General features: G+C 43.8%; 1 protein-coding gene across 1 annotated transcript in view; it reads left to right on the top strand.

Moving 5' to 3' along the window:
• Positions 1-16,482, top strand: part of skor2 (SKI family transcriptional corepressor 2) — a 53,935-nt gene extending 37,453 nt beyond the window's left edge. Inside the window, exons 8-9 of the mRNA XM_072252111.1 lie at positions 1,316-1,408; positions 16,118-16,482. Of these exons, the coding sequence (XP_072108212.1) occupies positions 1,316-1,378 (63 nt within the window). The 3' untranslated portion in view covers positions 1,379-1,408; positions 16,118-16,482. The remainder of the gene's footprint in view (positions 1-1,315; positions 1,409-16,117) is intronic.
• Positions 16,483-27,918: the final 11,436 nt, after the last annotated feature.

The following is a 27,918-nucleotide window of genomic DNA, read 5'->3' as shown; positions in this document are numbered from 1 at the left end:
TTGGACTCACTTTACACCGCACGCTGTCGGAGCAGTGCTGCCAGGATAATCAATGACACGACCCACCCAGCCAACACACTTTCGTCCCTCTTCCCTCTGGGAGAAGCCTCAGGAACTTGAAGACTCATACGGCCAGATTTGGGAACAACTTCTTTCCAACTGTGATAAAACTGCTGAACGGATCCTGACCCGGATCTGGGCCGTACCCTCCAAATATCCGGACCTGCCTCTTGGTTTTTTTGCACTACTTTACTTTCCATTTTTCTATTTATGATTTGTAATTTAAATTTTTAATATTTACTAATTTTTACTATTTTTAATATTCAATATTTGTAATCCAGCGCAGAATCAAATATCGCTGTGATGATTGTACATTCTAGTATCAATTGTTTGGCGACAATAAAGTATAAAGTATACCTCTCTAGCATCATTTTCCAGCGGTCTAATATCCACTCTCACCTCTCATTTACACTTAATGTATCTGAAGAAACATTTGGTATCCTTTTTAATATTATTGGCTAGCTCCTGCTGAAGGGTCTTGGCCCAAAATGTCAACTGTACTCTTTTCCATAGATGTTGCCTGGCCTGCTGAGTTCCTCCAGCATTTTGTATGTTGCTTTGGATTTCCAGCTTTTGCAGATTTTCTCGTTTGTTTTTTCTGTATGTCCTATCTATCACCCATTTAGCCACCCGAATGATCTCGTGTTCACCTGTTTCCAGCTCCAGCTCCTTAATGCGGTTTGTTAGAAGCTGCATTTGGATCCACTTCTCACAGTTGTGGTCATCAGGGACACTAGAGGTCTCTCTGCGTGTTCATTGTCACAGGAGGAGCATTGCACTATCCTGCCTGGAAACTTGAGCTTTTCTTTCCTTTGTTTCCTCCGAGTGAAGCCTCTCCTCACTGATACCTGGAAGAGCTAAAGCCTTAAGGTCACCACTCTATGTCCAATCGCGACGATGACCGCTGCTCCTTCCCCTACCTTCCTTTAATTTGCTCTTACTAATCAACCCTGGCCACTGGTCAAAGCTCTTTTACACCGCCACGAACTGCTCCTACATTTTATCCTCTGGGAAGTGGGGCTGAGGAGGGAGGAAAAAGGGATCAGCCATGATTAAATGGCGGAGCAGACTCGATGGGTCAATGGCCTAATTCTACTCCTATATCTTATGGTCTTATGGGGTTATTGACATCATTCCAGTAGGTAGGTGACATGAACTGCACACAATGCTCCAAATTAGCCCACAATTCGCTCTAAGTGTCACCAATTTCCTCATTTTATGTCTCACTCATCCCCTCTCTTTCCCCGTCTTCCAGATTCCCTATGCAGCAACTCTGATGAGGAAGGAGAGGCTCGGCACGCAGATGAATAAAAGTTAAATGATCCAATGAACTGGAGAGAAGTTTCAGGTCAGTACAGAATGAGAGGATGAGATTTTACCGAGAATCATTGCCACGGCAGTTACCTTTAACTGTCGGAGGGTTGGGGCATTGGCAGCCCTCAAACTATCAACACAATTCCCAAAGTGAGGGATGCCTCGGCCACAATGAAGCCTATACTAACACACTAATACATTCAGATGCCTCAGACTGAATGATTCCTTCAATATGCACTTCCCTCATTTTTTATCATTTTAAAGAGAATCTTTAAAGCAATTGGAATTATTTGTTACATACGCATCGAAACGAACAGCGAAACTTGTTGTTTTGTGTCAACAACCAATACAGTGCAAGGACAGCCTGCAAGCTCACCATTCTTCTGCAGTGGCATGTCTACAATTTCCAAACCCTAGTCCGTGTGCCTTTGGACTGTGGAAGGAAACCAGAGCACCTGGAGGAACTTCACACTGACATGGGGAGAATGTACAAACTCCTTACAGGCAGCACTGAGAATTGAACCCAAGTCGCTGGCACTGTAATGCGTTGGGCTAATCGCTATGGTAACATGCCACAGGAAACCCGCTTTCATTGTCAGCCAAATCAGTTGTCACGGAGACAGAGATGTTGCCATTGACGTGCAGTGTGGTGGATGTATTTGGGTCGCCAGTGGGAGAGGATGGGTCAGTTTCACCATTGACCAGTAGTGGTGACAAAACAAAAACTCAAGTGCCAGGCTTCAGATGTTTGAGAAAGGACAGGGAGGGAGGCAAGAGAGGTGGCGTCGTGGCACTGTTGATCAGAGAGAGTGTCACGGCTGCAGAAAAGGTGGATGCCATGGAGGGATTGTCTATGGAGTCTCTGTGGGTGGAGGTTAGGAACAGGAAGGGGTCAATAACTCTACTGGGTGTTTTTTATAGACCACCCAATAATAACAGGAATATTGAGGAGCAGATAGGGAAACAGATCCTGGAAAGGTGTAATAATTACAGAGTTGTCGTGATGGGAGATTTTAATTTCCCAAAATATCAAGTGGCATCTCCCTAGAGCAAGGGGTTTAGATGGGATGGAGTTTGTTAGGTGTGTTCAGGAACGTTTCTTGACACAATGTGTAGATAAGCCTACAAGAGGAGAGACTGTACTTGATCTGGTATTGGGAAATGAACCTGGTCTGGTGTCAGATCTCTCAGTGGGAGAGCATTTTGGAGATAGTGATCATAATTCTGTCTCCTTTACAATTGCATTGGAGAGAGATAGGAACAGACAAGTTAGAAAAGCATTTAATTGGAGCAAGGGGAATGATGAGGCTATCAGGCAGGAAACTGGAGGCTTAAATTGGAAACAGACGTTCTCAAGGAAAAGTACGGAAGAAATATGGCAAATATTCAGGAGATATTTGTGTGGAGTTCTGCATAGGTACATTCCAATGAGACAGGGAAGTTATGGTAGGGTACAGGAACTGTGGTGTACAAAGGCTGTAATAAATCTAGTCAAGAAGAAAAGAAAAGGTTACAAAAGGTTCAGAGAGCTAAGTAATGTTAGAGATCTAGAAGATTATAAGGCTAAAAGGAAGGAGCTTAAGAAGGAAATTAGGAGAGCCAGATGGGGCCATGAGAAGGCCTTGGCGAACAGGATTAAAGAAAACCCCAAGGCATTCTATAACTATGTGAAGAGGAAGAGGATAAGATGTGAAAGAGTAGGACCTATCAAGTGTGACAGTGGGAATGTGTGTATGGAACCAGAGGAAATAGCAAAGGTACTTAATGAATACTTTACTTCAGTATTCACTATGGAAAAGGATCTTAGTGATTGTAGTGATGACTTGCACCAGACTGAAAAGCTTGAGCATGTAGATATTAAGAAAGAGGATGTGCTGGAGCTTTTGGAAAGTGTTCAAGTTGGATAAGTCGCCAGGACCGGATGAGATGTACCCCAGGCTACTGTGGGAGGCGAGGGAGGAGATTGCTGAGACTCTGACGATGATTCTTGCATCATCAACGGGGACGGGAGAGGTTCCGGAGGATTGGAGGGTTGCGAATGTTGTTCCTTTATTCAAGAAAGAGAGTAGAGATAGCCCAAGAAATTATAGACCAGTGAGTCTTACCTCAGTGGTTGGTAAGTTGATGGAGAAGATCCTGAGAGGTAGGATTTATGAACATTTGGAGAGACACAATCTGATTAGGAGTAGTCAGCATGGCTTTGTCAAGGGCAGGTCATGCCTTACAAGCCTGAAAGAATTTTTAGAGGATGTGACTAAACACATTGATGAAGGAAGAGCAGTAGATGTAGTGTATATGGATTTCAGCAAGGTGTTTGATAAGGTACCCCATGCAAGGCTTATTGAGAAAGTAAAGAGGCATGGGATCCAAGGGGACATTGCTTTGTGGATCCAGAACTGGCTTGCCCACAGAAGGCAAAGAGTGGTTGTAGACGGGTCATATTCTGCATGGAGGTCAGTCACCAGTGGAGTGCCTCAGGGATCTGTTCTGGGACCCTTACTCTTTGTGATTTTTATAAATAACCTGGATGAGGAAGTAGAGGGATGGGTTAGTAAGTTTGCTGATGACACAAAGGTTGGCGGTGTTGGGGTCATGTGGAGGGCTGTCAGAGGTTACAGCGGGACATTGATAGGATGCAAAACTGGGCTGAGAAGTGGCAGATGGAGTTCAACCCAGGTAAGTGTGAGGGGGTTCATTTTGGTAGGTCAAATATGATGGCAGAATATAGCATTAATGTTAAGACTCTTGGCAGTGTGGAGAATCAGAGGGATCTTGGGGTCCGAGTCCATAGGACACTCAAAGCAGCTGCGCAGGTTGACTCTGTGGTTAAGAAGGCATACAGTGTATTGGCCTTCATCAATTGTGGAATTAAATTTAGGAGCCGAGAGGTAATGTTGCAGCTGTATCAGACCCTAGTCAGACCCCACTTGGAGCACTGTGCTCAGTTCTGGTCACCTCACTACAGGAAGGATGTGGAAGCCATAGAAAGGGTGCAGAGGAGATTTACAAGGATGTTGCCTGGATTGGGGAGCATGCCTTATGAGAATAGGTTGAATGAACTCGGCCTTTTCTCCTTGGAGCGATGGAGGATGAGAGGTGACCTGATAGAGGTGTATAAGATGATGAGAGGATTGATCGTGTGGATAGTCAGAGGTTTTTTCCCAGGGCTGAAATGGTTGTGACAAGAGGACACAGGTTTAAGGTGCTGGGGAGTAGGTACAGAGGAGATGTCAGGGGTAAGTTTTTTACTCAGAGAGTGGTGAGTGCGTGCAATGGGCTGCTGGCAATGGTGGTGGAGGTGGATACGACAAAGTCTTTTAAGAGACTTTTGGATAGGTACATGGAGCTTAGAAAAATAGAGGGCTATAGGTAACCCTAGTAATTTCTAAGGTAGGGACATGTTCGGCACAACCTTGTGGACCCAAGGGCCTGTATTGTGCTGTAGGTTTTTTGTTTCTGTGTAACCACACCCACAGTGATGCTCAAAGGCAGAATCAGAGTCAGCTTTATGATCACTGACATGAAATTTGTTGTTTTGCAGCAGCTGTTCTGTGCAAAGACATAAAAATAAGTTCGTTTAATTGTCGTTCAACGCACATGATATATATAGAGAGAGCCCAAGTCCCTGAGTGTTATGGTGTGTCAATTAATTATGCATGGGATATTGGTCTGATGCAGCTGGTCTTCCATTAAGCAAACACTGGAGGGCAGTACCGAGCAAACACTGGAGGGCAGTACCGAGCAAACACCGGAGAGCGGTACTGAGCAAACACTGGAGGGCAGTACCGAGCAAACACTGGAGAGCAGTACCGAGCAAACACCGGAGAGCGGTACTGAGCAAACACTGGAGGGCAGTACCGAGCAAACATAGGAAGGCAGTACCGAGCAAACACAGGAAGGCAGTGCCGAGCAAACACTGGAGGGCAGTACCGAGCAAACACAGGAAGGCAGTACCGAGCAAACACAGGAAGGCAGTACCGAGCAAATACTGGAGGGCAGTACCGAGCAAACACGGGAGGGCAGTACCGAGCAAACACAGGAAGGCAGTACCGAGCAAACACTGGAGGGCAGTACCGAGCAAACACAGGAAGGCAGTACCGAGCAAACACAGGAAGGCAGTACCGAGCAAATACTGGAGGGCAGTACCAAGCAAACACTGGAGAGCAGTACCGAGCAAACACTGGAGGGTAGCACCAACAGGAGGGGCCAACTCCCAAACCTGCACAGACACCCAGCTCTCCTGGGCAGCTACAACAGGCAACACCACAACATGAGGGCCTGGTCCAAGCAAATTATTATAGTTTACAAAAATAAAGAAATAATGCAAAAGAAGTTCAATAGAGCGGTTCATCGATTGTGTGGACCATTCAGAAATAAGATGGTGGAGTGGAAGAAGCTGTTCCTGAAATACTGAGTCAGGGTATTCCCCAATGGTCATAATGAAAAGGCATGTCACAGATGGTGAGGGTCTGTAGTGATGAATGCAGATCCTTTCCTGGGTTTCACACCATTGCCCGTCACACATCACCTCATTTATTTAAATACTTGAAATTGTTTCCCAGCTGCCATTGTGTAACTTGAATACCCAACCATTGTGACTGTGCTCCAGTCCAACAGTGCCAGCAAACTCTGGTGTTTCTTCAGTCCGTGCTGCATCATGCTCTGTTTGAATTCGCATCCTCACACCACCAAGGAGCTAATCTTTGGAACACTGTCCATATCCAGAATATGACAATTTGGCCCAAAGAGTCTGCTTTGAACGAGAACTCTCAAGTCTCTTTGTCTCTGATTTTTGAGTTTTTGCCCTGTTTAGAAAATGGTCTACACCTTTATTCCTTCTACGAAAGTGCATGGCCATACATTTCCCAACACTGCATTCCATCAGCCACTTCCTTGCCCATTCTTCCAATCCATCTAAGTCCTTCGGCAGATTCCCTGTTTCCTTGACACTGTCTGCCTCTCCAGCTATCTTTGTATCATCTGTGAAATTGGCCACAAAGCCATCAATTCTGTCATCCAAGTCATTGGCATATAACATAAAAAGAGTCAGTCCCAACACAGACTCCCATGGGACACTACTAGTCATTGGCAGCCAACCAGAAAAGGCCCCCTTTATCCCACTCTTTGCTCCTGCCAATTAACTACCGTTTCATCCATGCTGAATCTTTCCTGTAACCCCATGGGTTCTTATCTAGTTAGCAGCCTCATGTATGGCCTTCAGCATATATTCCTTAAAAATGCAGTAGGGTTAGGGTTAAACCTGACTCTGGTTCTGAAAGTGTTAAAGCCTGTGTTTTGGACTCTGATCACCCAGAAACTAAATTTGTCTCTGTTCCTCTTCCACCTGATTAAGCACCTGCTCAGTAACTTCAAGTTATGTAAAGGTTAGCTGCTTTAGTGACAGGTACGTTCATCGAAAGATTGAAACATAGAATGAAATGTGTCGTTTGTGTCAATGACCAACTATCCAAAGTTGTGCTGGGTCAGCCCGCAAGTGTTGCCAGCATAGCAGGTACACAACTTACTAACCCTGACCCATACGTCTTTGGGATGTGGAAATACATAAGACATAGGTGTAGAATTAGGCCATTCGGCCCATCAAGGCTGCTCCACCATTCCATTATGGCTGATTTATTAACCATATAACCATATAACAATTACGGCACGGAAACAGGCCATCTCGGCCCTTCTAGTCCGTGCCGAACTCTTACTCTCACCTAGTCCCACCAACCTGCACTCAGCCCATAACCCTCCATTCCTTTCCTGTCCATATATCTATCCAATTTAACTTTAAACGACAACATTGAACCTGCCTCAACCACTTCTGCTGGAAGCTCGTTCCACACAGCTACCACTCTCTGAGTAAAGAAGTTTCCCCTCAATTTACCCCTAAACTTTTGCCCTTTAGCTCTCAACTCATGTCCTCGTTTGAATCTTCCCCCACTCTCTGTGGAAAAAGTCTAATCACGTCAATTCTATCTATCTCCCTCATAATTTTAAATACCTCTATCAAGTCTCCCCTCAACCTTCTACGCTCCAAAGAATAAAGACCCAACTTGTTCAACCTTTCTCTGTAACTTAGGTGATGAAACGCAGATAACATTCTAGTATATCTTCTCTGTACTCTCTCTATTTTGTTGACATCTTTCCTATAATTTGGTGACCAGAACTGTACACAATACTCCAAGTTTGGCCTTACCAATGCCTTGTACAATTTCAACATTACATCCCAACTCCTATACTCAATGTTCTGATTTATAAAGGTCAGCATACCAAAAGCTTTCTTCACCACCCTATCCACATGAGATTCCACCTTCAGGGAACTGTGCACCATTATTGCTAGATCCCTCTGTTGTACTGCATTCTTCAATGCCCTACCATTTACCATGTATGTCCTATTTTGATTAGTCCTACCAAAATGTAGCACCTCACATTTATCAGCATTAAACACCATCTGCCATCTTTCAGCCCACTCTTCTAACTGGCCTAAATCTCTCTGCAAGCTTTGAAAACCTACTTCGTGAAACACAACTCCACCTACCTTAGTATCATCTGCATACTTACTAATCCAATTTACCATCCCATCATCCAGATCGTTAATGTATATGACAAACAACATTGGACCCAGTACAGATCCCTGAGGCACACAACTAGTCACCGGCCTCCAATCTAACAAACAGTTATCCACCACTACTCTCTGGCATCTCCCATCCAGCCACTGCTGAATCTATTTTACTACTTCAATATTAATACCTAACGATTGAACCTTCCTAACTAATCTTCTGTGTGGAACCTTGTCAAAGGCCTTACTGAAGTCCATATAGACAACATCCACCACTTTACCCTCGTCAACTTTCCTAATACCTCTTCAAAAAATTCAAGAAGGTTTGTCAAGCATGACCTTCCACGCACAAATCCATGTTGACTGTTCCCAATCAGACCCTGTCTATCCAGATAATTATAAGCACCATCTCTAAGAATACTTTCCATCAATTTACCCACCACTGACGTCAAACTCACAGGCTGATAATTGCTAGGTTTACTCTTAGAACCCTTTTTAAACAATGGAACCACATGAGCAATATGCCAATCCTCCGGCACCATCCCCATTTCGAATGACATTTGAAATATTTCTGTCAGAGCCCCTGCTATTTCCACACTAACTTCCCTCAAGGTCCTAGTGAATATCCTGTTAGGACCCGGAGACTTATCCACTTTTATAATCCTTAAAAGCGCCAGTACTTCCTCTTCTTTAATCATCATAGTTTCCATAACTTCCCTATCTGTCTCCCTTATCTTACACAATTCAATATCCTTCTCCTTAGTGAATACCAAAGAAAAGAAATTATTCAGAATCTCCCCAACTTTTTTGGCTCCTCACATAGCCATCCACTCTGATTCTTTAAGGGACCAATTTTATCCCTCACTATCCTTTTGCTATTAATATAATGGTAGAAACCCTTGGGATTTATTTTCACCTTACTTGCCAAAACAACCTCGAATCTTCATTTAGCTTTTCTAATTTCTTTCTTAAGATTCTTTTTACATTCTTTATATTCCTCGAGCACCTTATTTACTCCATGCTGCCTATATTTATTGTAGGTATCTCTCTTTTTCCAAACCAAGTTTCCAATATCCCTTGAAAACCATGGCTCTCTCAAACTTTTAACCTTTCTTTTTAAGCTAACAGGAACATAAAGATTCTGTACCCGAGATAGAGTAAGTGAATTTGAGGGCTGGGTGGAAGTTTGAAGTAAAGTCGATGAAATTGACGAGCTCAGCATGGGTGCAGGAAGCAGCACCAATGTAGTCATATGAGGTGTAGTCACCCAGCCCTCAAATTCGCTTACTCTATCTCGGACGCTTCTGTCCCCTTTCTCGATGCCTCAGTCTCCATCTCTGGAGACAGACTGTCCACTGACATCTTCTACAATCCCACTGACTGTCATAACTACCTCGACTATACCTCTTCCCACCCCGTCACATGCAAAAATGCCATTCCCTATTCCCAGTTCCTCCGTCTCCGCCGCATCTGCTCCAAGGATGAGGCTTTCCTTTCCAGGACATCTCAAATGTCATCTTTCTTTAAGGATCGTGGTTTCCCTTCTGCCGTCATCAATGATGCCCTCACCAGCATCTCCTCCATTTCCCGCACTTCGGCCCTCACCCCATCCTCCCGCAACCACAACAGGGACAGAGTTCCCCTTGTCCTCACCTACCACCCCACCAGCCTCCGGATCCAGCACATTATCCTCCACAACTTCTGCCACCTTCAACAGGACCCCACCACTAAGCACACCTTTCCCTCTCCACCCCTCTCCGCTTTCCGCAGGGATCGGTCCCTCTGCGACTCCCTGATCCACACATCCCTCCCCACGGATCTCCCACCCGGCACTTATTCCTGTAAGCGTAAGTGCTACACCTGTCCCTACACCTCCTCTCTTGCAACTATTCAGGGCCCCAAGCAGTCCTTCCAGGTGAGGCAACACTTCACTTGTGAGTCTGTTGGGGTCATCTATTGCATCCGGTGCTCCCGGTGCGGCCTCCTCTACATCGGCGAAACCCGACGCAGATTAGGGGACCGCTTCGTCGAGCACCTCCACTCCGTCCGCCACAACAGACCGGATCTCCCGGTAGCCACCCACTTCAACTCTGCTTCCCATTCCCATTCATATATATTCATACATGGCCTCCTCTACTGCCATGATGAGGCTAAACTCAGGTTGGAGGAGCAACACCTCATATACCATCTAGGTAGTCTCCAGCCCCTTGGTATGAACATAGACTTCCGGTAATTCCCTTCCCCTCCCTTCCCCTATCCCTATTTCACTCTACCCCTCCCCCAGCTCCCTCATGGTTCAGCCTCCTTCTTCTACCACCCATTGTTTTCAGGGCTATGATGTCATTGCTTCCCCTCCCCCACCCCTTTGTCTTTCAAATTACTGGTTTTTCAACTGACGCTACAAGCATTCTTCAAATCCTTCCCCATCTTTCATTCCTCAGTCCTGACGAAGGGCTCCGGCCCGAAACGTCGACTCATCATTTCTGACTGATGCTGCCCAACCTGCTGAGATCATCCAGCGTACTGAAAGTGTTGCTTTGATCTTTTACAGCATCTGCAGATTATTTTGTGTTGTCCTTATAGACAGTGGCAGGAACTGAAGCCCGTTTGCTGGCATTGTAAAGCATCACTCCAGCCACTATGCAACTATGCCATACATTTAGTGTTCCAGAGGTGCTATAGAAATGCAAGTTACTGTCTATGGTAAAAGAGACTACATAAGACACTTGTCCACTTGCTGGGCATTGGAGCCCCCTAGAAATAATCCCTTAAAATGAGAGGCAAGAGCCAGGTTACAACCCCTTTACTTCCCCACTCACACTTTGTCTTCAGTTAGATACATCTCGTGAGCCAGGTTTGAGCACTAATAACATTATGTCCTTGAATTTACCACACCCTTCCTGGTATTTGTGATGAGAGAGATTAATATCCAGTTTGCACTGTAGATCACACGTGAAGGGTGCTAACTTTCTGAGTCTACATGTTTCAGAAAGCAGAAAATCCCATCTCACAAATCAGCTTCTATCCCTCCCTCCTTGGGCTAAACTAATATTGATAGCCAACATAAGGAAGGTGTGTACTAGAATTAGTAGCCAATGTAAAAAAATGTGCACTAGAATTGGTAGACAGTGTAAAGGAGTTATGTGCAGAATTGGTAGACAATGTAAACAAGATGTGTTCTAGAAAAGGTAGCCAGCGTAAAGAAGATGTGTACTAGAACTGGTAGCCAGCTTAAATGTGGTGTGTTCTAGAATAGGCAGTCAGTTTAAAGGTGTTGTGTACTAGAATAGGTAGCCAATGTAAAGGAGATGTGTACTGGAACTGGCAGCCAGCTTAAAGGAGATGTGTACCAGTATTGATAGCCAATGTAAAGGAGATATGTACTGAAACTGGCAGGAAACGTAAACGAGGTACATTCCAGAATTGGTCGCCAATGTAAAGAAAATGTGTACTAGAAATGGTGGTTAGCATAAAGGTGCATACTTGAATTGACAGCCAATGTAAAGGAGGTGTGTACTAGAATTGATAGTGAATGTAACAGAGATGTGTTCTAGAATTGGTAACCAATTTAATGGAGATGTTTTCTAGAATTGATAGCCAACATAGTGGAATGTGTATTAGCCAATGTAAGGAGGTGCATTCTAGAATTCATATCCAACATAATGGAGATGTGTACTAGAATTGGTGGGCAACATTCAAAATGCATACGAGAATTTGTAGTCAATGTATCGGAGATGCACGCTAGAACTGACAACCAACATAAAGGCGATGTGTACTAGAATTAGAAACCAGCATATAGGAGATGTGTACTAGAATTGGTAGCCAATGTAAAGGAGATGTGTTCTATATTAGTAGCCAGCATGTAGAAAATGTGTACTGGAATTCATAGCCAATGTAATGGAGATGAGTGTTAGAATTGGTCGCCAATGTAAAGAGATGCATGCTTGAATGGCTAACCAATGTAAAGGAGATGTGTGCTAGAATTGGTGGGCTGTAATGGATATGCGTACTAGAATGTTTAACCAATGTAACGGAGATGCATAATAGAGTTGGTTGCCAATGTAAAAGCCATAATACCTAGGAGCAGAACTAGGCCATCCTGCCCATCGAGTCTGCTTCACCATTCCATCATGGCTGATTTATTATCTCTCTCAATCCAATTTTCCTCCCTTTTCCCTGTAACTTTTGACACCCTGACTAATCAAGAACCTATCAACCTCTGCTGTAAATATACTCAATAACGTGGCCTCCACATCTGTCTGTGGCAAAGAATTCCACAGATTCACCACCCACTGGTGAAAGAATTTTTTCTTCATATCTCATCTAAATGGACATCCCTCAATCCTGAGGTTTGCTCTCTGGTACTGGATTCCCCCAATACAGGAAACATTCCCTCAACATCCAATCTATCCAGACCTTTCAATATTTGATAAGTTTCAATGAGATCGTCCTCATTCTTCTAAACTCCAACAAGTACAGGGCCAGAGCCATCAAAGGTTCCTGATACGTGATCTCTTTCATTCCCGGAATCATTCTTATGAACCTCCTCTGGACTCTCTCCAATGACAGCGCATCCTTTCTTAGATAAAGGGCCCAAAACCGCTCACAATACAACTGAGGCCTCAACAGTGCTTTATAAAGCCTTAACACTTAATCCTTGTTTTTATATTCTATTCCTCTTGCAATGAACACTAACATTGCATTTACCTTCCTTACCAGCGACTCAGCCTGCAAGTTAACCTTTAGGAAACCCTGTACGAGGAATCCCAAGTCCCACTGCTCTGAACTCTAACGGGATTTGTCAGGCAAGATTTCCCTTTACAGAAATCATGTTGACTTTGACTTATTTTATCGTTAGTCTCCAAGTACCTGAAACCTCATCCTTAATAATAGACTCCAGCACTTCCCCAACCACTGAGGTTAGGCAAATTGGCCTATAATTTCCTTTCTTTTACCTTCCTCCCTTGGAGAGACATTTGTAATTTTCCAGACCAAGATTGAAAGATCATGACCAATGCATCCGTTATCTCTTCAGCAACCTCTCTCAGGACTCTGGGATGTAGTCCATCTGGATCAGGTGACTTATCCACCTTAAGACCTTTGAGTCTGCCTTGCACTTTTTCCTTTGTAATAACAATGGCACTCACTCCTACTCCCTGACAGTGACAAACCTCTGGTACACTGCTAGTGTAAAGGAGATGTTTACTAAAACAATCCATACCATAATTTTTTCTGAAGTTTAGTAATCACTGTTGTGTAGGAAAATGTCACCGTCAGTCTGTAACGTCAATGAAACATCCATTAGTTATTCTGTGTAAATAACAGAGCAGAACTCAATAGCTACTGGAAGTTGACTGATCACTCTCTTCACTAGGGCAGTTTTGTTCCATTATAAACCAGTGTTCTCTTATTCTATGTCTACTCTTTGTTTTGCTTTTGCTGTAGCATATAGAACATAGAATAGTACAGCACAGTACAGGCCCTTCGGCCCACAATGTTGTGCCAACCCTCAAACCCTGCCTCCCATATAATCCCCCACCTTAAATTCCTCCATATACCTGTCTAGTAGGCTCTTAAACTTCACTAGTGTATCTGCCTCCACCACTGACTCAGGCAGTGCATTCCACACACCAACCACTCGCTGAGTAAAAAACCTTCCTCTAATATCCCCCTTGAAATTCCCACCCCTTACCTTAAAGCCACGTCCTCTTGTGCTGAGCAGTGGTGCCCTGGGGAAGAGGTGCTGGCTGTCCATTCTATCTATTCCTCTTAATGACAGAACTATTCATTGAATTGGTATTCAGAACTGTCCTACACATCACCAGCACCAGCCTACTCACTATCAAGGACATAAATACAGAAAGGTTCTGGAAAAGGACCAGTAACATCATGAAGGATCCCACCCACCCTGCTTATGGACTGTGTGTCCCACTCCCATCAGGGAGGAGGCTACACGGCATCCACACCAGGACCACCGGACTCAAAAACAGTTCCTTCCCCATGCAGTGAGGCTGATCAACACCTCCACCCACTAACCCACCCCTCCACATCCCCAATCACCACTACTTTATCATTTCCAGTCTGTCACCTTATGTACTGACACTCCTGTGCCTAGTGTCACTTTATGGACATACAATCAATCTGTGTATATAAGCTATCTTACCTATTTATATTTATTGTGTTTTTAAATAATACAAGAAATTCTGCAGATTCTGGAAATCCAGAGCAACACACACAAAATTCCGGAGGAACTCAGCAGGACAGGCAGCATCTATGGAAATAAATAAACTGTTGATGTTTTGGCCAAGACCCTTCTTCAGGACTGGAAAGGAAGGGGGAAGGCATCAGAACCTGAAGGTGTGGGGAGAGGCAGGAGGACAGCTGGAAAGTGATAGGTGAGAGCAGGTGGGTGGCAAAGGTAAAGGGCGGGAGACGAGGAAAGCTGATAGAAGAGAAGAGAAGACCGTGGGAAAAGGGGAAGCGGAAGGGGACCTGGGGGAGGTGATAGGCATGTGAGGAGATGAGGTAAGAAGCTGTTGTTATTTATTAATAATTAATAATATTAGATCTAGGAACAGAATTAGGCCATTCAACCATTGAGTCTGCTCCTCATTCTATTATGTCTGATTTATTATCCCTCTCAACCCCATTCTTTTGTCTTCTCCCTGCAATCATTAACACCCAGACTAATTAAGAACTTATCATCCTCTCCTTCAGCTATACCCAATGACTTGGTCTGCACAACCATCTGTGGCAATGAATTCCACAGATTCGTCACCCTCTGGCTAAAGAAATGTTTCCTCATCTCTGTCTAAATGGACGTCCCTCTATTCTTTATACTGTATACTTTATACTTTATTGTCGCCAAACAATTGATACTAGAACGTACAATCATCACAGCGATATTTGATTCTGCGCTTCCCGCTCCCTGAATTACAAATATTAAGTATTAAACATATTAAAAATAGTAAACATTAGTAAATATTAAAAATTTAAATTATAAATAGAAAATAGAAAATGGAAAATAAGGTAGTGCAAAAAAACCGAGAGGCAGGTCCGGATATTTGGAGGTTACGGCCCAGATCTGGGTCAGGATCCGTTCAGCAGTCTTATCACAGTTGGAAAGAAGCTGTTCCCAAATCTAGCCGTATGAGTCTTCAAGCTCCTGAGCCTTCTCCCAGAAGGAAGAGGGCCGAAAAGTGTGTTGGCTGAGTGGGTCGTATCCTTGATTATCCTGGCAGCACTGCTCCAACAGCGTGCCGTGTAAAGTGAGTCCAAGGACGGAAGATTGGTTTGTGTGATGTGCTGCGCTGTGTTCACGATCTTCTGCAGCTTCTTCCAGTCTTGGACAGGACAACTTCCATACCAGGTTGTGATGCACCCTAGAAGAATGCTCTCTACGGTGCATCTATAAAAATTAGTGAGGGTTTTAAGGGACAGGCCAAATTTCTTTAGTTTTCTCAGGAAGTAAAGGCGCTGGTGGGCCTTGTTGGCAGTGAACTCTGCTTGGTTGGACGACGTCAGGTCATTTGTGATATTGACCCCGAGGAACTTAAAGCTTTTGACCTGTTCCACTTGCGCACCACCGATGTAAGTTGGGTCGTGCAGTCCGCTACTCCTTCTGAAGTCAACAACCAATTCCTTCACCTTGCTGATGTTGAGGGATAGGTTATCGTCTTCGCACCATGCCACCAGGTTCTTAATTTCCTCTCTGTACTCAAACTCATCATTACCCGAGATATGGCCTACAATTGTTGTGTCATCAGCAAACTTATATATTGAGTTTGATGGAAACTTGGCTACACTCTGTCAGTATGACCGAGGTGAATTCCCGTGGCAGATAGTAGGGACGACACTTCACCGACAGGTGTTCCAGGTCCGGGCTGCAGGAGCTTGTCAGTGCCACTGTGTCCTCAAGTCCTAGACTCCCCCACTACAGGAAGCATTCTCTCTCCACGTCCAGTCTATCCAGACCTTTTAATATTTGGCTGGTTTCAATGAGATCCTCCCTCATTCTTCTAAACTCCAGTGAGTACAAGCCCAGAGTCATCAAACCGCTCCCCATATGTTAACCCTTTCATATTAACCCATTATTGTGTTCTTTATTTTATTGTGGGTTTTTTTGTGCTGAGTTGGATCTGGAATAACAATTATTTCATTCTCCTTTATGCTTGTGTGCAGGAAATGACATCAAACAACCTTGAATCTTGACTCTTGAATGGTGTAAGCTGTAGCCACTGGGCAAGGTTGCAGGTACAAATGCTCAACATCGGAACAGCAACCTGACAAAGCACTGGAAATGAGACTTAATCTGCATTTTCAAACTCAATGAAAGATACTCAACCAATGATTCCCAATAGTTCAAAGTCTGTTAGTAGCAAGGAGAACCCGCTGTAACTGGTTTCACGTCAATGGTGCTTACATTTAGATATTTTTTCTCATGTAAAGAAAGAAGGTGAGCCCATTTTAAGAAAATTGTCACGTCTGTTTTAAGGGTACTAGCAGTGGTTACTGACAACAATACACGGAAGACTGTTGGCATCACTCTGAGGAAGATTGTTAAACCACTGTTAAGAGATTATTGATCTACTTGAGGAGATGGTAAACTCGTTGAAGAGTCTGTGAACCTTATGGATGAATGACGTACCATGTATACGTGCGTGTGTGCACGAGTGCAGACCAGAAAGACGATTGCCTGATTCATTGTACAATCCTCTGGGAAAAATCCTGTAAACTGAACTCTTGTTTTGTGTATCAGAACTGGATTGGGCCCAAGAAGGAAACGAGCAACAGAAACACTGTTTGATAAGTCCATATGATTTAGGAACAAAATTAGGCCATTGGCCCATCGAGTCGGCTCCACAATTCGAAAACGTAGGAAAGAAACATCTTGAATCCAATTCTTTTGCTTTTGCCTGTTTAATTTATTAATGGTTAAATAAGAGTATCCTCTATCACTTCAGATATTTTGGCTCTAAATATTGGGTGTATTTAATATTACTGTTATTATTAAAATGTATTTAAATCTTGACTGTGCAACTGCCTAATTAATTTGGAATGTAAATAAAACCTATGGAAATACCAGTCACTGTAGTGAAGGCAGTGCATTGTCTCGGGATGTAGAAGTGAAATACATCGGTAATTCTGCTTCTGTAAAAATGATGTACCTACTGTAAATTGTAAATATTAATGAGAAAAGTCACCATCCTACATGCAACCCTTAGAAAATGGGATGATTGTATAGATTCCTCAGTTTGTATCTTTCTAATGGTATCTGTGTGTAAGAAGCAGGTTATCTATTTATTATCAATCAACTTTTGTTTATCCATTTTAATTATTCCGATATTGCTTGTGCTCCTGAATCTTTTAGAAATGATTTTAAAGTTCTCTTACCTGTTTTTAAAGTTCTTGATGGCCTGGGTTCGGAGTGTTGTACATCACAGAAGCAATTTTGTTTTTTTAGTCCTGCTCGAGCTCTCAGGTCCCCTGCTGGTCTCTTCAACTTAAACCATCTCCCTCCAAAGACAATTGATGGAGAACCCAGGTGGAACTCAATACCTAAAACTGTAAGGGATGCAGACTCAGTTGACACTCTACAGCACCAGCTTCTTGCTTTAAACTAACATTTTGTCTTTTATTTTTATGTTTATTTTAATTTTTTAATTTTATTTTCATATTTGTACTTTTATCTCACTCTAAAACACATTGAACTACATTATCTGTATGAAAGTGTTCAATAAGTAAGTTATTAAAGGAATACATACAGTAGTTATTTCTTGATACAGCATTTGATAGTTTCAATCCATATCCACATCACCTTTCCAACTGTATTTTGTTTATTCAATTCCTTTCCTGCACAGTGTCAGAGAGTCATAGAGCAGGACAGCACAGAAACAGGCCCTTTGGCCCATCTAACCCATGCCAAACTATTAATCTGCCAAATTCCGTGGACCTGCACCAGACCATAGCCCTCCCGTCTGCATTCAAAATACACGTTTGGTATACTTTTCCAAATAATGTGCACACCTTTCACCTTGCACACACTTTTAACACTCATTAAGCACAGAGGGTTCACCATTCCCACCTCATTATTTTTTTGATTCAGATTTATTTATCGTATGTACATCAGAAAATGGGGGCCACACATTCTGCCGCCAACAAATTACGCCCAGAATTTTAATGAAGGTATACCGTACTTACCATGAACTCTGATCTCGGCTTTAAAAATTAATTTTTAAAGTTTTATTTAGAGATACACTCCTGTACCTGGCCTACGGGTTGTACTGGCAGCAACCCAGCAATTTATTCCTCATGTAACCACAGAACAATTTACAATGGCCAATTAACATACTGATCTGGACAGTGCGAGGAAGCCCACACAGTCACAGGGAGGACGTACAAGCTCCTAACGGATGACATTAGAATTGAACTCGGAACTCTGACAGCATAAACTGTAATAGTGTCCCGTAAACAGCTACCCTCCCGTATCGCCCAGCGGTTATTATCAATTCAAATGTATTCATCTTTGCTCTAGTTCCATATTTTTCTCACTTTTATCTTCTGAAGTTCAAGCTTTTGTTTCCTTATTGATTTTCATCATGGTTATTATTTTTCTCATGACAATATTTATATCTTTTTCAATCTCACAATTGACAGTTGTGATTACTGCTTCCTTGTTGTTTTCGGTCAGCTGTCTCGGATCTGTTCTGGTTTATTACCTGCTGGAGTTTCTTCGTGACTTAGACTCAGTAAATTATGGAAGATCATAGGCCATGGACTATTGGAGCACAATTAGGCCATTTGGCCCATTAAGTCTGCTCTACCATTCGATTCTGGCTGAACATACACAGAATGACAGCATGGAACAGCACAGCACAGAGACAGGCCCTTCAGCCCATTTTCACTGTGCTGAGCAATTACTGTGCCTAGTCCCATCAACCCACACCAGGACATTGCCCTCCAAACCCCTCTCAACCATCTATTCCAGGGTATAAAGTCATTAATGATGTATACCCCTATCAAAACTCTCCTCAATTTTCCATGTTCCAGGGTATAAAATCCGAACCTATTTAACCCTTCCTTGTAACTCAGGTCCTCCGGTCCCAGCAACGGCCTTGTAAATTTTCTCTGTACACTTTCAATCTTATTGATACCTTTCTTGTAGGCAGGTGACCACAAATTAGGCTTCACCGTTTTCTTACACAACTTCAACATAACATCCCAACTCCCATACTCAGTACTTTGATTTATGAAGGCCAACATGCCAGAGACTTTCTTGATGACCCTAGTTACATGTGAAGCCATTTTCAAGGAATTATGGATCTGAATTCCCAGATCCTTCTATTCTGCCACACTCCTCATTGCCCTACTGCTCATTCTGTAAGACCTACCCTGGTTGGTGCAAAACTTCACACTCTGCACTAAATTCCACGTCAAGAGTTGGACAGCCCCAACTCTTACGTCAGAATGCTGTTCATTGACTTTAGTTCGGCATTCAATACTGTGATCCCCTCCAAGCTGATCGCCAAACTTCGCCAGCTTGGTATGAGCTCGTCCCTCTGCAATTGGACCTTGGACTTTCTGACTAACCGACACCAATCAGTTAAGTTAGACAACCTCTCCTCCTCCACTATCACCCTGAACACCGGCGTGCCTCAAGGCTGTGTGCTGAGCCCTCTCCTGTACTCCCTTTTCACCTATGACTGCATTCCTGTACATTGTTCTAACTCCATAATCAAGTTCGCAGATGACACCATGGTGGTTGGCCTGATCAGAAGGGATGATGAGACGGCCTACAGGGACGAAGTCCAGCACCTGGCCGCATGGTGTGCCAACAACAACTTGGCCCTTAACACCCAGAAGACCAAGGAGATCATCGTGGACTTCAGGCATGCTAGGAGCCACACTCACGTCCCCATCTACATCAACGGAGCTGTAGTGGAGCATGTATCAAGCTTCAAATTCCTTGGCGTCCACATTTCCGAGGATCTCACCTGGTCCCTGAACTCCTCCATCCTGATCAAAAAGGTGCAACAGCGCCTTTATTTCCTGCGGAGCATCAAGAAAGCTCAACTCTGTCCCAGGATACTGACGAACTTTTACTGCTGTACCATTGAGAGCATACTAACCAACTGCATCTCAGTGTGGTATGGCAATTGTCCCGTATCAGACCGCAAAGCACTCCAGCGTGTGGTGAAAACTGCCCAGCAGATTATCGGCACCCAATTGCCCACCATTGAGAACATCTACCATAAACGCTGCCTGGACAGGGCGAAAAGCATTATCAAGGATGCATCTCACCCTAACCATGGACTTTTTACTCTCCTCCCATCCGGTAGGCGCTACAGGAGCCTCCATTCCTGCACCAGCAGGCACAGGAAGAGCTTCTTCCCTGAGGCTGTGACCCTGCTGAACCTCACATCACAGCGCTAAGCAGTATTGCATCCTTATTGTACTGTCTCAGTACTTTTATATTTGTGTGCTGTTGCACTTTTTATTCGCAATTATTTTGTAAGTAACACTACTCTTTGCATTTCTGGTCAGATGCTAATTGCATTTTATTGGCTTTGTATCTGTACTCGGCACAATGACAATAAATTGAATCTAATCTAATCTAATCTAATTTTCAGCCCATTTTTCCAGCTGATGCAGATCCTGCTGCAAGCTCTGATAGCCTTCCTCACTGTCCACTACACCCCCAGTCTTGGTGTCATCCATAAATTTGCTGATCCAGTTAACCACATTATAAGACCATAAAACATAGAAGTAGATTTAAGCAATTTGGCCCATCAAATCTGCTCCGCCATTCAATCACTGCTGATCCTTTCTTCCCTCCTCAGCCCCACTCCCTGGCCTTCTCCCCATAAACTTTGATGCCACAGCCAATCAAGACCCCAATGATCTGGGCTCCACCGCTGCCTATGGTAACAAATTCCACAAATTCACTACCCTCTGGCTAAAGAAACTTCTCTGCATCTCTGTTTTAAATGGATGTCCCTCTACACTGAGGCTGTGCCCGCTCGTCCTAGACTCCCCCAACATGAGAAACATCCTTTAGACATCTACTCTGTCTAGGCCTTTCAACATTCAAAAGGTTTCAATGAGATCCTTCCTCATCCTTCTAAATTCCAGTGAGTACTGACCCATAGCCATCAAACATTCCTCGTATGATAACCCTTTTATTCCTGGAATCATCCTTGTGAACCTCCTCTGGACACTCTCCGATGCCAGCACATCTTTTCCTAGATAAGGAGCCCAAAATTGTTTACAATACTCAAAGTGAGGCCTCACCAGTGCTTAATAAAGCCTCAGTATCACATCCCTGCTCTCATATTCTAGACCTCGTGAAATGAATGCTAAATTACATTTGCCTTCCTCACCACCAACTCAATCTGCAAGTTAACCTTCAGGCTGTTCTGCACAAGGACCCCCAAGTCCCTCAGCATCTCAGATTCCTGGATTTTCTCCCCATTTAGAAAATAGTCTGCAGATTTATTTCTTCCACCAAAGTGCATGACCATGTATTTTCCAACATTGCATTTTGTTTGCCACTTTCTTGACCATTCTCCAAATCTGTCTAAGTCCTTCTGTTCCTGTTTCCTCAACACTACCTCCCCAACCTACCAATCTTCTTATCATCTGCAAATTTGGAAACAAAGCAATCTATTTCATCATCTAAATACGGCATAAAAAGAAATGGTCCCAACACCGACCCCTGTGGAACACCACTAGTCACTGGCAGCCAACCAGGAAAGGATCCTTTTATTCCCACTCGCTGCCTCTACCAAAAAGTCAATGCTCTAACCATTTTAGTAACTTTCCAGTAATACTATGGACTCTTAACTTGGTAAGCAACCTCATGTGTGGCACCTTGTCAAAGACCTTCTGAAAATCCAAATATACATCCACTGCACCCCCTTTAGAAACCTTGCTGACTTTGGCCTATTTTATCATGGACCTCCAAATACCCCAAACCCCCATCCTGAATAGTGGTCTTCAGTACCTTCCAAACTACTGAGGTCAGGAACTGGTCTATAATTTCCTTTCTGCTGCCTCCCTCCTTTCCTAAAGAGTGGAGTGCCATTTGCAATTTTTGAGTCCTCCTGAACCATGCTAGAGTTTAATGATTTTTGAAGAATTATTACTAATACCACAACCTCTACCGCTACCTCTTTCGGAACCTTAGGGTGCAGTTCATCTGACCAGGTGACTTATGGAGCTTTAGGTCTTTCAGTTTTCTGAGCACCTGCTCTCTTGTAATAGTAACTGCACCCACTTCTCTTCCCTCACACCCTTCAACACCTGGCACACTGCTAGTGTCTTCCACAGTGAAGACTGATGCAAAATACTCATTTAGTTCAGCTGTGAACTCCTTGGTGCCCATTATCATTTCCCTGGCCTCATTTTTAGCAGTCCTATATCCAATTTCATTTCTCTTTTATATTTTTGTAAATAGTTTTTCTTTCCATCTTGATATTGTTTGCTAGCTTGCTTTCATATTTCATCTTTTCCCTCCTAATGATTCTTAACATCGCTTTCTGTAGGTTTTTAAAAGCTTCACAATCCTCTACCTTCCCGCTATTTTTTACTTTGTTGTATGCCCTCTCTTTTACTTTTACATTAGCTTTGACTTTCCTTGTCAGCCACAGTCGTACTATTTTGCCACTTGAGTATTTCTTCATTTTTGAAACATTATTCCCGCACCCTCCCATTTTTCTCAGAAGCTCACGCCATTGCTACTCTGCTGTCATCCCTGCCAGCATCTCCTTCCGTTTTACATTGGCTAATTCCTCTCTCATACCACTGTAATTTCCTTTACTCCACTAAAATACTGCTACATCAGACTTTACTTTCTTCCTATCAAATTTCAAGTTGAACTCACTAGTATTGTGATCACTTTCTCCTAAGGGTTCCTTTACCTTAAGCTCCCTAATCACCTCTGGTTCATTACATAACACCCAATCCAGTATAGCTGATCCCCTAGTAGACTAGATGCCAAACTGCTCTAAAAAGCCATCATGTAGACATTCAACAAACTCAATTTCTTGAGATTCATTACCAACCTGATTTTCCCAATCTACCTGCATGTTAAGATCTCTCATGACTATCATAACATTGCCCATTTGATATGCCTTTTCTATTTCCCATTGTAATCTGTGGTCCACACCCCAGCTACTATTAGGAGGCCTGTATATAACTGCCATCAGGGTCGATTTACCCTTGCAGTTTAACTCAGCCCACAGGGATTCAACATCTTCTGCTCCTATGTCACATCTTTCTAATGATTTGATGCCATTCTTTACCAGCAGAGCCACACCACCCCATCTGCCTACCTTCCTATTCCTCCAATACAACATATAACTATAGAACCAAAGAACATTACAGCACAGAAACAGGCCTTTTGGCCCTTCTTGGCTGTGCCGAACCATTTTCTGCCTAGTCCCACTGACCTGCACCTGGACCATATCCCTCCATAGACCTCTCATCCATGTACCTGTCCAAGATTTTCTTAAGTGTTAAAAGTGAGCCCATATTTACCGCTTTATCTGGCAGCTTATTCCACACTCCCACCACTCCCTCTGTGAAGAAGCCCCCCCAATGTTCCCTTAAAACTTTTCCCCCTTCACCCTTAACCCATGTCCTCTGGTTTTTTTCTCCCCTTGCCTCAGTAGAAAAAACCTGCTTGCATTCACTGTATGTATACCCATCATAATTTTATATACCTCTATCAAATCTCCCCTCATTCTTTTACACTCCAGGGAATAAAGTCCTAACCTATTCAACCTTTCTCTGTAACTGAGTTTCTCAAGTCCCGGCAACATCCTTGTAAACCTTCTCTGCACTCTTTCAACCTTATTAATATCCTTCCTGTAATTTGGTGACCAAAACTGAACACAATACTCCAGATTCGGCCTCACCAATGCCTTATACAACCTCACCATAACATTCCAGCTCTTATACTCAATACTTTGATTAATAAAGGCCAATGTACCAAAAGCTCTCTTTACGACCCTATCTACCTGTGACGACACTTTTAGGGAATTTTGTATCTGTATTCCCAGATCCCTCTGTTCTACTGCACTCCTCAGTGCCTTACCACTTACCTTATATGTTCTACCTTGGTTTGTCCTTCCAAAGTGCAATACCGCACACTTGTCTGCCATTTTTCAGCCCATTTTTCCAGCTGGTCCAAATCCCTCTGCAAGCTTTGAAAAACTTCCTCACTGTCCACTCCACCTCCAATCTTTGTATCATCAGCAAATTTGCTGATCCAATTTACCACATTATCATCCAGATCATTGATATAGATGACAAATAACAATGGACCCAGCACTGATCCCTGTGACACACCACTAGTCACAGGCCTCCACTCTGAGAAGCAATCCTCCACTACCACTCTCTGGCTTCTTCCGTTGAGCCAATGTCTAATCCAATTTACTACCTCTCCATGTATACCTAGCGACTGAATCTTCCTAACTAACCTCCCATGCGAGACTTTGTCAAAGGCCTTACTGAAGTCCATGTAGACAACATCCACTGCCTTCCCTTCATCCACTTTCCTGGTAACCTCCGTGAAAAACTCTAATAGATTTGTTAAACATGACCTACCACACACAAAGCCAGGTTGACTCTCCCTAATAAGTCCCTGTCTATCCAAATACTTGTAGATCCTATCTTTTAGTACTCCTTCCAATAATATACCTTCTATTGACTGTCATGGTCCGGTCCATGAAGTCCGCATTCCGGTTCATGGTCCGGTCCATGGACTCAGGACTCCTGGTCTTCCAGCTGTCCCTTGTTTTGGTTGAGTTAATCATAGGCACCTGATTCCCATCTTGAGGCTTGGAATATAAGTAGCCTTGGGGTTGAGTGTGAGCTGTTAGTTTGTTTTGTCAAGATCCCCTGAGAGCAACCTGCTGGTGGAAGGCTAGAGTGGCCACTTGCCATCTTTAGGCTGTGTTAGAGAACCATTGCTTCATGGAGCCTTGCTGTCTTTGCAGTATGGATTTGGCTGTTTCCTGGGCCAGTTGAGTGGCTGTTAGCCACTCTGAGCTAGGTAGGGATCTGGCAGTTCCCATAGCCAGCCTAGATTGCTGGCTGTAACTGTGACTTGGAGTAACCCTGATGCAGAGATGGAACTATCTGTTGTTCTTTGGTGTTTGTCCCTTCTTGGCCTCGCCTCTGTGGGGTGAGTCAGGCTGTTCTGCTGTTGCCCTGCTGAGGGAACTGTCTTGTCTTGTCCTCACCTCTGTTGGGTAAGCCTGGCTGTTCTGCTATTACCTGATGGAGGGACCTGTTCCACCTTGGTGTGGAGATAAAGTCCTGGCTTGTCTAAGGATAAGTTGTGGCTCAATGTCTATGTTCTGTCCAGTCTCATGTTAGTGTTGTGTTAAAGATGAGTCCTGGCTCTATGTTGATGTACAGGTCCCAGTCTGTCTCTGAGCTCCAGCCTCTGAGTTATTGGCCTCTGCATGCCAAGACCCCAGCCTGCAGCCTGCAAGCCTCTAGAGCCAAGCCTGTAGCCCCAAGCCTCCAGACCCCAGCTATGTCCTGTCCTGTAGTCATGTTATGTCCTTGCCTGGTTCTGGGGCCTGAGCCTGAGGCAAGAACCAGGTTCTGGGTCTTTGTCCAGTCTCTGGCTCGGAGCCCAGGCTCCTAGTGCATAGTTCCTTGTCTGGGTTCCCTGTCTTGTCCAGGTCTGAGCCCAAGTCTGCGTTCCTGTCCCTGCTCCTTGTCTATATCCTGTCTCGTCCCTACTCTAGTCAAGTCCTGTTCCTTGGACTTCAGTGTCTGTGTCTTTCATTTGGGTCTGTTTCCAACACCCCCATTATGATACCGCCATGAAACTTACTGGCCTATAATTTCCTGGATTACTTTTAGAGCCTTTTTTTAAACAATGGAACAACATGAGCTATCCTCCAATCTTCTGGCAGCTCACCCATAGATACATTTTAAATATTTCTGCCAGGGCCCCTGCAATTTCAACACTTGTCTCCTTCAAGGTCCAAGAGAATACCCTGTCAGGTCCTGGGGATTTATCTACTCTGATTTGCCTCAAGGTAGCAAGCACCGGTTCTTTCTCAATCTGTATAGGTTCCATGATCTCACTACTTGTTTGCCTTATTTCCATTGACTCCATGCCAGTTTCCTTAGTAAATACAGATGCTAAAAAAACCCATTTAAGATCTCCCCCATTTCTTTTGGTTCCATACATAGCCAACCATTCTGACCCTCAAGAGGACCAATTTTATACCTTACTATCCTTTTGCTCTTAATATACCTGTAGAAGCTCTTTGGATTATCCTTGACCCTGACTGCCAAAGCAACCTTGTGGCTTCTTTTAGCCCTCTTGATTTCTTAAGTTTTTTTTGCACTTTTTATACAAATGTACTCAAGCACCTTATTTGCTCCCTGTTTCCTATACATTTCATACATCTCTCTCTTTATCAGAGTTGCAATATCCCTTGAGGACCAAGGTTCCTCATTCTTATTCACTTTGCCTTTAATCCTGACAGGAGCATACAAACTCTGCACTCTCAAAATTTCTCCTTTGAAGGCTTCCCACCTACCAATCACATCTTTGCCAGAGAACAACCTGCCCCAATCCACGCTTTGGAAGAAAGCCAAATTTCTTCAAATTTGGCCGCCTTCCAGTTTAGAACCTCAACCTGAGGACCAGATCTATCTTTATCCATGATCAAGTTGAAACTAATGGTGTCATGATCACTGGAACCAAAGTGTTCCCCTTACACACACTTCCATCACCTGCCCTAACTCGTTTCCTAATAGGAGATCAAATATTGCATTCTCTAGTTGGTACCTCTATATATTGATATAGAAAACTTTCCTGAACACACTTTACAAACTCTAACCTGTCTAGACTTTTAACAGTATGGGAGACCCAATCAATATGTGGAAAATTAAAATCACCTACTATCACAACTTTATGGTTCCTGCAGTTGGACATCCAGCTCCCAACTACAACCATCCTTCAGCCATGATTCTGTGACGACCACAACATCATCCCTGACAATCTGTAATAGTGCAACAAGATCATCCACCTTATTTCTATAATCTGTGCATTGTGATATAAGACTTTGAGTACTGTATTTGCTACCCTTTTTGATTCTGCATCCCTAATGCACTGACCCTCACCCTGATGGCTGCAGTTTTGTCCTATCATCTGCCTGCCCTTTCTGACAGTCTGACTGCACGCTATCTTTGCTTTTTAACAATCTGTCGTATCCTGAGTCCCTTCACTCACGTTCCCACCCCCCGACAAATTATTTTAAACCCTCCCCAATGGCTCTAACAAACCTGTCCATGGAAATAATGGGCACCATCGGGTTCAAGTTCAACCTATCCCTTTGTACAGATCATACTTCCCCAGAAGGGATCTCAATGATCCAAGAACCTGAAGCCCTGCCCCCTGGACCAGCTTCTCAGCCACATGTTACTCTGCCAAATCATCCTGTTTCTACCCTCACTGGCACATTGCACAGGCAGCAATCCAGAAATTACTACCTGGGATGTCCTGCTTCTCAGCTTTCTACCTAACTCTCTAAATTCTTTCTTCAGGGCCTCTTTTCCTTCCTATGTCATTGGTACCAAAACATCCAACTGCTCCCCTCCCTCTCCAAAATGTTGTGGACACGATCTGAAACATCCCTGACCCTGGCACTGGGAGGCAACATACCATCCGGGTGCTCTGTTCACATCCACAGAATCTCCTGTCTATTGAGTCCTCTATCACCACAGCTCCCCTCTTCTCCCTCTTTCCCTTCTGCCCCTCACACCCATGTCCAGTGCCAGTAAACTGATCTCCGTGACATTCCCCTGGGAGGGCATCACCCACCACAGTATCCAAAACAGTATACCTATTGAGGGGACTGGCCACAGGGGTGCTCTGCACGAACTGCCTATTCACCATCCCATTGTCATCCAGATCATTGATATAGGTGACAAACAACAGTGGACCCAGC

This window comes from Mobula birostris, chromosome 3 (genome assembly GCF_030028105.1).
Source record: "Mobula birostris isolate sMobBir1 chromosome 3, sMobBir1.hap1, whole genome shotgun sequence".
NCBI lineage: Eukaryota > Metazoa > Chordata > Chondrichthyes > Myliobatiformes > Myliobatidae > Mobula > Mobula birostris.
The sequence above is the reverse complement of the archived record's forward strand: the minus strand, read 5'-3'. Positions and strand labels throughout refer to the sequence as shown.